We start from the raw sequence: 14,430 nt of genomic DNA on the forward strand, positions 1-14,430 counted from the left end.
ATAGCGTGCAGCATGAAGAGAGCTCTTTTAAACTAAGAACTCAAATATCTGAAGACAATTCCCATTGAGTTGACTTCCTTAGAATAAGGGCATGCATTTATCTGGATGTTTCATACATATATTCCATTCTTTTACTTTTACCCACTTTAAATCGCTCTTGGGATAGGGCAGAGGATGGCATCGCCACCATCACCCCCTGCTTTCCTTTGCACTTTTCCAAACTACAGAAATTAAAATCTAGAATCATGGAATTGTAGAGCTGGAAGGGATCACCAGGATCATCTAGTCCAACCCTCTGCAATGCAGGAATCTTTTGCTGAATGTGGGACTCAACCCTGAGATGAAGAGTCTTATTCTCTACCAATTGTTATGTTATTATGTTGTATTAAAATGTTATTATGTTGTATAAAAGCAATGACAAAAATGTATGAGGTGATGACAGCTTCTTGCTTTGTCTTGTGCTTCTGATAGTAATTTGAAGTGTTTTGCATTTTCATTTTTGGCATCGTTTTTGGTTTGTTTTGGGTTTGCAGCTGTACAGAACGAACGCGACCGAATCAGTACTCGGAGATCCAGCTACGAAGACAGCAGCTTGCCTTCCATTAACGTTTTACTGCAAGCAGAAGTTCTCTCACAACAGGTACGTCTTTTATTTTATAATGTAGTGAAATAATAATCATTTTAGTCTTCTTTCCAGTTTGGGGGCTGCCTCCAGACCACCAGTATTTTGTGGGACGGATTCAAACACATACCCAGATGTTAGTATCACACAGTTAAAGTGGATTAAAGGGCTCTGTTGCCCCAGCAGAACAAACCTGCTTTCAAAAATGAGACTTTTCTGGTTGGGAAAGTGGAGTGGAAATACATGGGAAACTGTGGGATGAATGAATGATTAATGGCAAGATGTAAAAACACCCTGCAAACAAATCAGGATGAATGCTCATTGTTATATAACCTCCCCATAAAATTGGAATGAGTGCTCTATAAAGGCCAGATGTAGTCTAGTCACCATGTAAGCCAGGCTTCCTCAAACTCAGCCCTCCAGATGTTTTTGGCCTACAACTCCCAGGATCCCTACCTAGCAGGACCAGTGGTCAGGGATGATGGGAATTGTAGTCTCAAAACATATGGAGTGCTGAGAAAGCTGATGTAAGCTTTGTGCAAGCAAATCTGGATGAATGCTGAATAAAGAGGTTGTCTGGAGGAGCCTGTGGTCTCTTCGACAGACACCTGTAAATTGAAAGCCACTTTCAGGCATCATAAGCCTCTTGGGCTGCAGTACTGTGTACATTTATTTGGGAATAAGCACCACTGCATACACTTGAGCAGGCATAGGCAAACTAGGCCCTCCAGATGTTTTGGGACTACAACTCCCATGATCCCGAGCTAGCAGGACCAGTGGTCAGGGATGATGGGAATTGTAGTCTCAAAACATCTGGAGGGCCAGGTTTGCCTATGCCTGCAGTTGAGTTTACTTCTTAATAAAAAAAGTATTGAGTTGCACAGATTAGTCTCTGCCGGACAGCTTCCAGTTTGATGGATTGCAGATGACAGAGGGAATACCCAACAGATCAACACAGTACTCATACAACCACGTTTCCCATCTCAGTCATAGCATCGCATATGCTGTCAGCAGCTTCCAAGGTGCGAAATGCTGCCCTGTGAAGTCCGAGAAAATGTAACAGAAGTGCCGCCTCAAGAGAAGGAAGGTGCTTAGCTTGTGTGAAACAAATAACAACTGTGCATTGACTGCACCGAAAATATGAACTCTAGGAAAGGCCCCCAAACTGGGCAGATACCGATGAGGGACTTCTTCCCCATTGGCCCGGGGTCATCCAGGATCAGTATTATTGTATTAAATCTTGCAGGTTCACTATACTAAACAGCCAGGTTTTTGTTTGTTGTAAAGACTGTAAGAGAGAATAATTGGGTGCACTCTTCCCACCTTGGATCAAATCTATGCTTCCAGGTGCCATAAGAAAGCTGCAGAAATAGTGCAGGACAGTGCGCACCCCAGAAATGATCTTTTTCAGCTTCTGCCTTCTGGAAGAAGGTACAGGGTTATAAAGACTAGGTATAGCCACCTGAGAAATAGTTTCTATTCAAATGCGGTTTCCGTTTTAAACGCAGTGTAAGGTAGTCTCTGTGGGAGTATATTGTATTAATTATGGGGTATCAGAGTTTTGAGGGGGCTAACCAGGCTGGGATAGCAGGCTTGTTGGTTTTTTGAATGTCTGATGTAGATTTTTCAGTTTCGTTGTTCTGTATGGGACAATGACAATAAAGATTATCGTATTGCATCGCATCGTAAAGCATTGCTTATTTGATGACATTTCTAGAGTTGCCAAGATTGCAGCAGATAAAACTGCTTGGGAAAGATTAAGGTGATACCGGGGATTGCTTTCTAGGTCGTTTCGGAGCCACATTTTTTTTCCAAACGGAGCTGGGAACTTTGCATTAACATGGGAAAAGGAATAGCACAAATATGGTCTTGAGAGAGCAAGGAAGGAGGAGAGAACAAGCAAATGAAATAGCTGACAGGAAGAGAACAGTTGCCTGGGGAGGATGGCTTGGATTTCAGAGTGTTTTGCAGGGGTTGCAAACCATGCATGCAGGCAGACTTCTTTGTTGCAAGCAGACACATTGAAAAAGGGCATTCTTCTTCACTGAGATTGATACTCAGCACTTTTTAATGTATCTGTCAGAAGATGCACGTTCACACTCCCCTGATGGCCACTTTGCACAGTGCTTTCTCTGTCACTCAGCTCCCTTCTTTCTCTCATTGGCTGATGGATCTCAGAGCTCTAGGGAAAACCAAAGCAGATTGTGCAATCCTGAATTCTACCCACCCCTGCTCTAAATACTGAACTATATTGGCTCGTATCTGGGTATTTGCTGCTCAGGGCTAGCCAGGATTGGAAGGCACCCAACAGGGAGGAAGCATAGCCCAAAGCATCCGTCTAGAACTTGAATTGCACTTCTGGTTCCCATCATAAAAGCAGATCTGTACATCATGTGCATGACTTTATAGCTCATCACTGTAGCAGTTATGGCTCAACTGGTTCCCTGCTGAATGTGAACTGCCTCTGCTGGGAAGCATTGTGTATCAGTGATGCAAACAAATGTTATGCAGGCTCTGTCTGCAATCTTCAGCAGCCATTTCACAAACACAACACACATCATCACTGGATGCCGTGCTGTGCTCATCAACTGAGAAACATTTCTGTGTGAACTTCCCTTTAGGACCATCTAGAAGTACTCCAAGAACATTTGGCTTTAAGATGTTGCAACCGGAGCCAAATCCCAAACAGATGAATGCAGCGGCATTTCAGTTTAAATGGGTTTAGCATTAGAGCAGGGATGTGACCTTCCAGATATTGGCTAGACTTCAACTTCAACCACCTGTCATCCACCTTGGCCATGCAGGCCACGGCTTCCTCATCCCACCTTTCCATCTCTTATTTGCTGGCCACAAGGCTAGCTAGCAGAGTATTTTGAAGAAATAGGGAGGTGGGGGAGAGGAAATCTAAAACCTACCTTGTTTGTGGATCATGGTATTTGATGGAGAACGGATTTGACCTTGGTTAGAGGGCAAGAGCCTTTGCAATTCTGCAGCAAAAACATAGCAAACTCTACAGCAAAAAAGAAAGGTGTTACAGTTTCTCACATAAATTTGTCGCACAGATTACGATTATTATTTGGTCGTTTGTGCAGCTTCCTTACAGCTTACCTCTCCCTCTGAGCAATGTTAGGTAAAACCTCTTTCTCCCCCCTGCAGATATCATCGTCACCAATTTCAGTGATCAATGGTGATATCAGAGGGAAGAAGATCGCGAATATTGCAGACGTCTGCGAGTCCATGAAGCAGCAGTTGCTAGTGCTAGTGGAGTGGGCCAAGTACATCCCGGCCTTCTGTGAGCTTCCTCTAGATGATCAGGTGAGTCCTATTTATCCTAGCTGAAACTAAACGTTGGTTTTCCTGTTCCATTTCTAATAATTCAGTGCAAGGCCCATTGTGAATGACTGTGGCGGAGTTATCCGTGTCCAGGAAAGGGTGCAGCTATTGTACAACCTAAGTTGATAAAATACTTATGAACTGTGACTCACGGGGGCTGCATGCACGTCAAAGCTGAACTAATGCAGAACCAGCCCTTGAAAATGACTGGTGCAAACAAGCTGTGAGGCAAGCAGACATTGTCGAGTATTTGGGCTGCAAGGATTACGTCCTTACTGCCAGCGGCGCCTGCATTTACAGTTGCACAGCAGAGCAAAGTGGGTTGATAGGGGCCCCCATTTTGTTTTGAAAGCTGTGTCCATTTAACATCAGGGTACCTTTAAATCAGAACTCTGTTTGGACAGGTTTCCTTTCCTTAAGTTCGTTCCTTCCCAGTGGTGAGATCTAAACCTCCAGAAAATAATGTTCTCTCCTCTTTCCTCCAGCTCTTTCATCGCAAGATATTTCTTCATGTTTGTTCAGTGTATACAGATGGGCCCATCCCTATAAAGACACCCTTTCCCAAATCCTTTGGTTAATGTTTAGTGGTTGTTTGCTGCACAGCTGAAGTCCCGGTTGGACATTAAGAAGCATCCATGCCACACTGCGTCTTAGTATTAACCTTAGTTTCCACAGATTTCTTCTTTTAAAAAACAGAAGTGGGACAGGAGATACAGAACATTCTTGAGGATCACTGAAGGGCATAAAGTGACAGAATGCAATCATTAACAACAGAGCAAAAGTAGAGGGTTTAAGAGAAAAACAACAACCACAGGTTGCTCATCACAGCAAGATGTCCACAGTCAGCAGAGAAATTAATTACAATGCTAGACTTGGGGAAAGTAGTCCAACATGTGGCCATTTGAGCGACCTTATGGCTCCCTTAGAGAGCCCTAATGTCGCTGGATCCCAACCTCTGGATTGGAGGGCCAGCATTATTTTACTTGTTTACGAACTAGGCACAATCCACCTTCACCTTTGCACATGTGTGCCCTCAGCGTAGGATCAGCGTAGGGCTCAACAGAACATTATTTCCCCCTCTGCAATAGGCTCAGGTTCCCTGGACCATGGGAACAAGCTTGCAAAGGGGGTGGTTGAGCACCTCTCACTTACGCATCTGCCTGCTGCTCTGTTCCGGGGGCCTTTGTTCCAACCAGTTATTCCTGCTCTGAGAACTCTGGTCCCCAAACATCCTAGCACTGAGTGAGGAAGGTGGCTATCTATCATTGTTATGTTAGTCTTCAACCTCCACTGCTTTGCGGGCAGAAAAGGCTAAGGAGTAAGCCCTACACAAATCCGGAGTAGAGTCCGTAAGACGGTTGGATGGCGCCATGTACGCCTCCTTCCGGCAACTCCTGCAACCAAGCTGGTTCCAAACGTATTGCTCTGCTTTCCTTTGGACCATATCAGTGAGGTGGGGTGTGGGTGTCTTGTCATCTAGGCAGCGTAGGATCTCCATACACACTGCCCAGGCTTACGCCCAGGGGAGGGCACTTCAGTGCTGCTAATGCAGCAGATTGACTTCACCCCTGGAGGTGCACTCCATTGTCTATCAAGACAGACGGGTGCCAACAACAACTAGTCCCCAGAAGCTGATGAAAGATCAAGCCACGTTACCAAGCAATTTAGAGCCCCCCCCCCATATCCTGTTGAACATGAGACATACTGTGCCAGTTCCTGAAAAACAGAAGGGTGAGTACTTCCCATATGGGAATTTATAGGAAGTGCTCACCAGCCTACTGTTGTAAGTGATGCCTGGGATGCTTGTGTAGGCAAACATCAGCAGAGAAAGGGGAAGGAGCTAAGATGACTGCAAGTTCCACAGGAATTGCTATTCCTCCGTGTCGTGTTCCCGCTCACAGAAAACAAATTTCCATATGGGTCATAGATGCCCGGCTTATATTGTGATCCTTTCAATCATGTGGTCTTCAAAGGAGTAGTTCAGCAAGCTGCAATTTCTGCGCTCTTCTTCTGTAGGTGATCATCTCTCTGTCTCCCTCTGCCCTGCCATCTGCCCTCCTCTTGCATCAGCCCTCTAATAATAGGCCTTTGTTCCTCCAGGTGGCTTTGCTACGGGCCCATGCAGGGGAGCACCTGCTACTGGGAGCCGCTAAGAGGTCGATGGTGTACAAAGACATCTTACTCCTAGGTAAAAGTGCCTCGTATAACAACATGCCTCCCATCTCCTCCTGTTAAAAATACTGTATTGTATTGCTTTTTTTCAGCCTGGGGGGGGGTTGGAAGGAAGCAGGCAATGTACTGTATTTTTCCATGTATAACATGCCCCCGTGTATAAGACACCCCCTATTTGAGTTTTGGGACTCAAAATAAGAAAATGCACTGTCTGTGTATAAGACGGCCCATTATTTTAAACTTCAAAAATTTAGGGAAAAAATATAGTCTTATACACAGAAAAATACGGTAATCTGTCAGGTTTCCTTGTCACCTACCGCAGGGGTGGGAGACCTGAGTTTCAGGGGCCAAATGCCCTCCCTGTTTGGCCCTTGGGACCTTTCCCAGGCCATACACCCTCCTGAGTCACACCCCTCTCCAGCCCTGCTTTGTACCGCCCCCTTGGATGTTTTTGCCAGGCTGGAATGTGTCATTGAACTCTGATAATGCTTCTTGCTTGCTTGGATGTGTGTGTGTGTGTGTGTGTGTGTGTGTGTGTGGAAACTAGCCTACTGTACACAAAGGTGTAAGGGGCACATTTGTTGCTATGCCCACTGTTGCCTCTGACCCCATCCAACACTGGGATGCGGCCCCCTAAAAGGGAGCGTGGCCCTCGAGTGCAAAAAGGTTCCCAACGCCTGATTTGATGACTTTCAGTTATCTCTACAGTTCTGTAAGCAAACATTATAACATGAGGGTATATTTAGGCAGGGTGATTTAAGAGCTGAATGTGTGCTGCAAAAGGCATCACTCCTTTGTCCAACTTTGTAAGAACTTTTCACCAGAGGTAAAAGTGGGACATAGGTAGACATTTTGAGTTGCAGTTCCTTTCTCCTGCCTTCAGCTCTGGAAAATAGAGAACCATCTCCCCTCTGTCTCCAGCCTGAGCTACCCCCCACAAAGCAACACAGCGTTGCAGCAGTGGGACTTTACAAAGACTGAACTGGCTGAAAACTGACTCTCCCCACCACCTCAGGCCCCATCCAACTTTAAAAAAATGTTTTGGGTGGGTTTTGGAAGTAGAAAATCCATTTGCTCAACGCAAGCCATTTATAGAGTGGAATTGCTGATGAGAAACATGTTTAGGATCCAGTTTAGACTTAAAACATGCTGCTACTCCTCCTAAGTATATCACCGAGTCATTTTTGGGCAGTGGGAGAGGAAGCAAAAATCAGGATGGCCGGATACAAAAGAAGTCAGGGCTCCTGTATTTTCAGAAACAGTGCAGAAGTTCCGTATCATGCCAGTTACATCTGTTGAAGCTCCCTTTTCTACACTACTGGCAAAGGTGCAGAAGTCCTGCCCTCTTTGAATCTGAGCACCCTTTTTGTGGACTGGGGAACCAATTTTCTACTTCTGCTTCTTTGTCCTCTGAAAGAAAATAGTGGTGCAGTACAAAAATGTCATAGCTCAACAAATTCCTTCTCCAATTCCAGACATCTTGGATGGTACAATTGGCAGGCAAGGCCTTGTGGATGTTGCCGTCACTAATTGGCAGTGACCTGTGTAGGGCCTTTTCAGTAGTGGTTCTGTTTGTGCAAAACCCTCTCTAGTGAGATATTTTATTTACCCAGGCACTTGATGGCTGAAATACACTCTTCCTGGAAACCCTGAGATGCTGGCTGAGAATGTTTTAAAGTGTTTTTAGAATGTTTTGAAATTTCTTTTGGTTTTTTAAAAATGTTTTATTATTGCTATGTATGCCACCCAAGGCTCCTTTGGGAGGAAGGGTAGGATATAAATCGAAAGAAGAGGAAGAGGAAGAGGAAGAGGAAGAAGAAGAAGAAGAAGAAGAAGAAGAAGAAGAAGAAGAAGAAGAATGGGTTGTGGATTACAAATAGTGAACAGTGACGATTTTTGATAGAATTGGGTTTTAATTAAAACAAACAATTCTCCTGCAGGAAATGACCACATAATCCCCCGTAATTGTCCGGAGTTGCTGGAGATCAGCCGTGTGGCTGTACGCATCCTGGATGAGCTAGTGCTCACGTTCCAAGAGCTGCAGATTGACGAAAACGAATACGCATGTTTGAAAGCCATCATCTTCTTTGATCCAGGTAGGTGCCGAATTTTTCAGGACCTTGGAAGAGGCATCTGAGGCTGCTTCCATGCCCCAACCCCTTTAACACGGCTGGGGAATTGCTTTTCTACAATGTGTGGGGAACAAAATTTAAATGAAGGTTCCGCAGAATATAGGACTGTATTGTCTAGCAATGCCCTTCCTCGTTGCCAAGTTCCTCCTATAATGTTTATTCACGAATAAGAACCATTCAGTAAGGTTCCCAACAACATGAGTGCAGGTGAGGGAAGTAGAGAAAGGGAATAGAGAGGTGTGTGTTTTTCTCCTAGAACACAGAACATCTGGCAAAGCTGAATGGGAGAAATTCAGGACAGGCAAAAGGAAATAATTCTTCACACAACATATAGTTAAAATCTGGACTATGTAGTGATGGCTGCCATCTTGGATGGCTCTAAAATGGGACTAGGTAAGGATGATAGATAACTAGTTGAGGCACAGGTGTCCTGTGTTGCATTTGTTCACCCTGTTTCATAAGCCAGAGTTGTCGCAGCGTCCCTCTATTTGCTCTTACACAATCGGAACTCATGCAAAGTCTGTGTTAGTGCAGGATGAGGAATGAAACTGGCACACCTTCCCCAGTGGAGTTTGAGCAAAGTAAGGAACTTCAGGAGACCACCCAGACTGGCCCACTTGAAACTGCATCTTTCTTGAGAAATGCCATAGTCCGTAATTTCTTACGGTTTTCCCCAGATGCTAAAGGGCTGAGCGACCCCATCAAGATCAAGCGAATGCGGTACCAAGTTCAGGTCAGCCTGGAAGATTACATCAATGACCGGCAGTATGATTCACGGGGACGCTTTGGGGAACTCCTCCTCCTCTTGCCCACCCTCCAGAGCATCACTTGGCAGATGATTGAGCAGATCCAGTTCGTCAAGCTCTTTGGCATGGCCAAGATCGACAACCTTCTGCAGGAGATGCTGCTAGGAGGTGAGTGTTGACCCTACAGGAAGCGGGGTCTTTTGGCTATTGAATTTCAGGGGCTCCTCCAGATGACCATCTTATTCAGCATCTATCCTGATTAGCATACACAAAACTTACACGGTGGTTATACGTCCGGTTTTTATGGAGCATTGGTCACAATCAATTTATGAGGCCGTTATATGACAACGAACATCCATCCTGATCTGCTTACTGGACCTCTCTTTAACAGGCTTCAGGATCTTTGGAAAATCCAAGCATTTTGTGTTGCCCAATTCCATTTAGTACAGGGATCCTGTGCATTTAACTCAGTTAGGGACAAGCTGGATGTACTGTAGGGAACTGGGTCTGCCAAAGTGCTGAGGATGGACATGATTCAAAACAAAGTGGGCGAGGAGTTGCAGGGGAATAGCAGTAGAGGGGATAGACAGGTTAAGCAACCCTCATCTGCTGAGTCTCCATTTCAGAGGTCACAATCTCCCACCAAATCAAAGCTCTCCCACCAGCCTCACAGACCTGGCTGTGGAGAACCTATACAGACTGCCATTGTTTTTACAGCATGTAAAGTGACATTTGCCTGGTGCCTGCTTCATATAATATACAGTGGTACCTCAGGTTACAGACGCTTCAGGTTACAGATGCTTCAGGTTACAGACTCTGCTAACTGAGAAAAAGTAGCTTGGGTTAAGAACTTTGCTTCAGGATGAGAACAGAAATCACATGGTGGCGGCGCGGTGGCAGCAGGAGGCCCCATTAGCTAAAGTGGTGTCTCAGGTTAAGAACAGTTTCAGGTTAACAACAGACCTCCAGAACGAATTAAGTTCTTAACCTGAGGTACCACTGTAGTCAGGTGGTTAAAAGAAACACACCTATATTATTTTCTCAGGTTTTTAATCAATTAAACTGGCTGGGTTGTTGGTTTTTTGAGCCGCTTTGGAACTGGTATCGTTACACTATGTATTGCTTTGCGCTGCATTCTCTGTTTCATCGAATTTTGCATGTAACCATTTTACTGCATTTTTATTTCCTAAAAAAGAAGACCTATATCCATATATTATGCAATACTTAGAATAATATATATAATTTAGGGTCATTGAGTGACACTCCTCACGCTCATCACCATGCTCTTCACCCACACCTGATCCAGGAGAACCTGGGGACAAACGTGATTGTGGCCAACACAATGCCTGCTCAGATGCACAACGGGCAGCTGTGTGAGTATTCCTGCACAAGAGAACCAGCTCTCTAGTGTGTGTTCTGAGTAAGTGGAGATAGTATGCAGATTTATCAGTTTGCTGGAGTACTGGGAGCAACATCTCCCATAATGCTCTGCTCTCCCTAACACCAGTAGGAAAGGAAGAGGAAGGAGCCTCAGTCAGACTTTTTAGAAAACACAATAAAACCCCATAGGATGGTATACATGATTACATGAGTACGTGAAGAGGGAGAACACACAGCCTTCAAAGAAGAAGAAATATTTAAAAGGAAAGCATTCTAATATTGATCGGACAAGAGCAGAAGGGAGTAATGTTTTATTTCCCCACTTTTAAAGAGGCTACCTGAGTGCACAGGTACATAACAACATTTGGCATGTACATCTAATCAAAAGTAAAGAAAAGACTTTTGAAAATGCTATTGAACCTGGTAGAATTTACCTCTAAGTAAACATGCATTGGGTTGCACTGTTAACCTTCTTTTGATGTGATCCTTTATACTCTAACTGATCCTGTACAATGCCTTTTATATATAATATAAAACATCAATTTTTTCTTTCTACAGCCACTCCTGAAACTCCCCAGCCTTCCCCACCCGCTGGCTCAGGAGCTGAACAATACAAACTGCTTCCTGGGGCCATTGCAACTGTGGCCAAGCAGCCTAGTTCAATCCCTCAACCCGCCATCACGAAGCAAGAGGTCATCTAGCATCCAGCCAAATGAATGTATCAGATGCCACAAAGACCATGATGAGGGAGACAAAGCCTTTCTCATTCCCGTTTTGATCACTCTGGAGGTTGACTATTCACAGAGGCATCCCAGGGCACAAACGCATCAAATTGTTATTTGGAAATTGGATGGGGAGAAAGCCATCTTCCCAAAGCTGACTCTTCATGTGGCTGTGGAGAACATCTGCACCCAAGCGTTGCAGAATGAATGAACTAGCCTTGGTGGAAGTCTTTATCCTATAGAGCCAGATCCCAAATTTCAGATCCGTAGCCGACTATTGCACTGACATGCTTGTTTCATCACTGCCACTGAGTTACACAATGTTATTGTGTTTATTTCACTTCAAATCTTAACTTTTTTTATTTAAAAAAGGCATCTGAATGAAAGGGTGGGGTGAACACCTTCACTGCAAGAACTCTAAATAGCTACAAGCCCTCTCGTGACAATCCCAAGCAGGCATGGTGGTCCACACTACAGAAGAGGCAGAAAGTTTGACCCGGATGTTGCAGAAGTACAGACTCTTTATTGCCTTCTCCACAGTTCCACTCACTGCCTTGGGGCAGTAGCAGAAGCAGGGGCCAGGACAAGATGCTTCTGGTGATCTTCAGAAATAAACAAAATTCAGTGGCCAAAGTAGTTGGTGGTGCTTTTTCCACCTGGTGACTGGTGATTTCTATGAGGAAGTAGCAGCTTGTTTGAACAAAGCATTGGCTTGCTGGATCAGACCAAGATCCATCCAGTCCAGCATTCTCTCCTTCAAACAGTCAGCCAGATGCCTCTTGGACTCACAAGTGATGCATGAAAGTGGATGGTCTTCTCTTGACTCTGCTCTTCTTTTCCTCACTTGCTACTCATGCGCATTGTCTCTGCACATGGAGGTCCCATGTCTGATAAAGTAGTCCTCCTTGAATTTGTCTAGTCCTTGTTGAGACTGTAAGATTTGCCTTCTTGCTGCAACAGTGCCAAGGGTCCCTTTATTTGAGGGGATGCCTGTATGTGGAAGTGCTACACAAATGTCGATTTCAATGTCATCCTTCATTCAAGAGATAATTCAGTTGCATTAATGATGCCAGATTCCTCTGCTTCAGTGAATCTCCTAATCAAGCGACCTACTACCGGTCTCGTCCATTTCTCGTCCCTATTCATAATGATTCCAGGTGCTACGTTGTTGGGAATTATGGAGAACAAATGAGGGGAAGATCTGAAGGTGACGCAGGTTCAGGGCTGGCACTAGCGAACCTTTCTCCTAGGCGCTGCCAAGAAGGTTGATAAGCCAGGTCAGCATGGGCCAAGTGCACTGTGACTGCACTGTGATGCAAACCATCTCCTCTAGATGCAAAGTTTGTACCTGATCTTAAGCCCTTGCTGCCGTGCCCCTTGGGTAGTATTCCCAGTTGTGAGTGGCAGCCATCTTGATGCACCCCCTGTGTGTGGCAGCTCATAGGAACACAACATAGACTGCCGTATACAGAGTCAGACCATTGGCCTCTCCAGCCTAGTATTATGCTGCAAGCCTGATGCAGACATCTTTCCCAATCCCACAGCTAGAGACCCTTTTAATTAGAGATGTTGGGAATTGGACCTGAGACCCTCTGAATGCAAGGCATGTGCTCTGCCACTGAGTCATCGATCCTTCCCTCAACACAAGGATTGGGGACCTCATTCCAGTGAATATGCAGCTGACAATATTTTAAAAATGCCGTAGATCCGATGAGATGTCAAAAGGAAATTAACTTACTTTCCCATTTTAAAATTTTACCTCAGCAAGCATGAGGGCTTGGACTCGTTCTGTGTGAGGATAATTTTTTAATTCAATCTAAGCAGTTAGGCCAAAGTCACGCCGACATCACATGTGATATACAGTGGTACCTCGGGTTACAGACGCTTCAGGTTACAGGTGCTTCAGGTTACAGACTCTGCTAACCCAGAAATAGTACCTTGGGTTAAGAACTTTGCTTCAGGATGAGAACAGAAATTGCGTGGCAGCAGGAGGCCCCATTAGCTAAAGTGGTACCTGAGGTTAAGAACAGTTTCAGGTTAAGAACAGACCTCTAGAACGAATTAAGTTCTTAACCTGAGGTACCACTGTATGTTGACTACTGTGGAATTTCCTTGGCATTTAAAACACAGCTGAGAAATGTCATTATCTGCACACTGAACCACACCCCGGGGGCATGTTTACACCATCAGTTATTCTCAGTTAAGAAGCCCTGATTTTTGCTCAGACTGATTCATTTAGCACATTCAAGGAGCAAGTAAGAAACTGAAGTTGAAAGAGAATCAAAGGCTACTGAAAAGATCAGGGGCTCGTGATTTGCCTCTCTTTTATCTCAGGATAAGCATAACAATAGTTGAATTCTTCTCTGATGAGTAAAATTACCTGTTTCTTGGAGAAGGCAGGCCTCATCCATAGGACAATTTCAGAGATGCAAGAATCCCCATGAAGTGACTTCCCCTGCCCAGTGTTTATGTGGTAAACTATAGGGTGAGATTACAAATTCGTTAAAGGAAACTTAAGAGTTGCCAGCCTTTTGGTGCTAGTGAGCACACTGGGAATTTTGAGAAAGCGCTGTGGGTGCCGATTGCAAAATTCACAAGGGTGTGAAATGTCACACAAAGTGGCACCCACAGCTAAAAGAACAGAAAAAGTGGCAGAGCCACAAAGTAATGTGATGTTGTCCCTGCCCCATCAATGGAAAAAATGCACCTCCATCTGCCATTGCCACACTCGGACACAGAGGGAAGTCCTTTGCAGTCTCTTAAATTTCAAACAAGTGGGAGGGTGGGTGACTAGTCCCGGCATCCAATGAAATGTGGCCATGTTTAATGGTGTGTGTTCGATGTAGGAGAGGCAGGAAGAGCAAACGGTCCTTTGTGTCCTGGATTTTTGAGGGGATATTCACTGAGGCCTTCCAAAAACACCATAGGAAGTTCTGGTGGACACACTAGTGCATGCAGATACCACATTGGTGGCTTGTGGTGCTTGTTCCATCTCAGAAACACTCATGTGAAATGGCCCAGGGTGGCTGCTGAAAATATTTATTTTATAGAACTATTTCTTCATGGTATTTCACTCCAGAGAGTACCAAAGCAATTGACAACCACAAAAGATAACGTAGTAATAAAATATATCAGTCAAATAATATCATAGAATCGTAGAGTTGGAAGGGACCCCAAGGGTCATCTAGTCCAACCCCCTGCAATGCAGGAATCTCACCTGAAGCATCCATGACAGATGGCCATCCAACCTCTGCTTAAAAACCTCCAAGGATGGAGAGTCCACAACTTCCCAGGGGAGACCGTTCCACTGCTGAACAGCTCTT

The 14,430-nt window shown here is 44.8% G+C and overlaps 1 protein-coding gene across 2 annotated transcripts in view; it reads left to right on the forward strand.

Moving 5' to 3' along the window:
* Positions 1-12,017, forward strand: part of HNF4A (hepatocyte nuclear factor 4 alpha) — a 62,822-nt gene extending 50,805 nt beyond the window's left edge. For both annotated transcript variants that reach the window (XM_081917049.1, XM_081917048.1), the window contains exons 4-10: positions 534-640; positions 3,779-3,937; positions 6,056-6,143; positions 8,068-8,223; positions 8,937-9,173; positions 10,253-10,378; positions 10,944-12,017. In XM_081917049.1, coding sequence (XP_081773175.1) covers positions 534-640; positions 3,779-3,937; positions 6,056-6,143; positions 8,068-8,223; positions 8,937-9,173; positions 10,253-10,378; positions 10,944-11,086 — 1,016 coding nt within the window. In that variant the 3' untranslated portion in view covers positions 11,087-12,017. The remainder of the gene's footprint in view (positions 1-533; positions 641-3,778; positions 3,938-6,055; positions 6,144-8,067; positions 8,224-8,936; positions 9,174-10,252; positions 10,379-10,943) is intronic.
* Positions 12,018-14,430: the final 2,413 nt, after the last annotated feature.

The sequence above is a fragment of the Podarcis melisellensis genome (assembly GCF_964234715.1).
Source record: "Podarcis melisellensis genome assembly, chromosome: 6".
NCBI classification, from domain to species: domain Eukaryota; kingdom Metazoa; phylum Chordata; class Lepidosauria; order Squamata; family Lacertidae; genus Podarcis; species Podarcis melisellensis.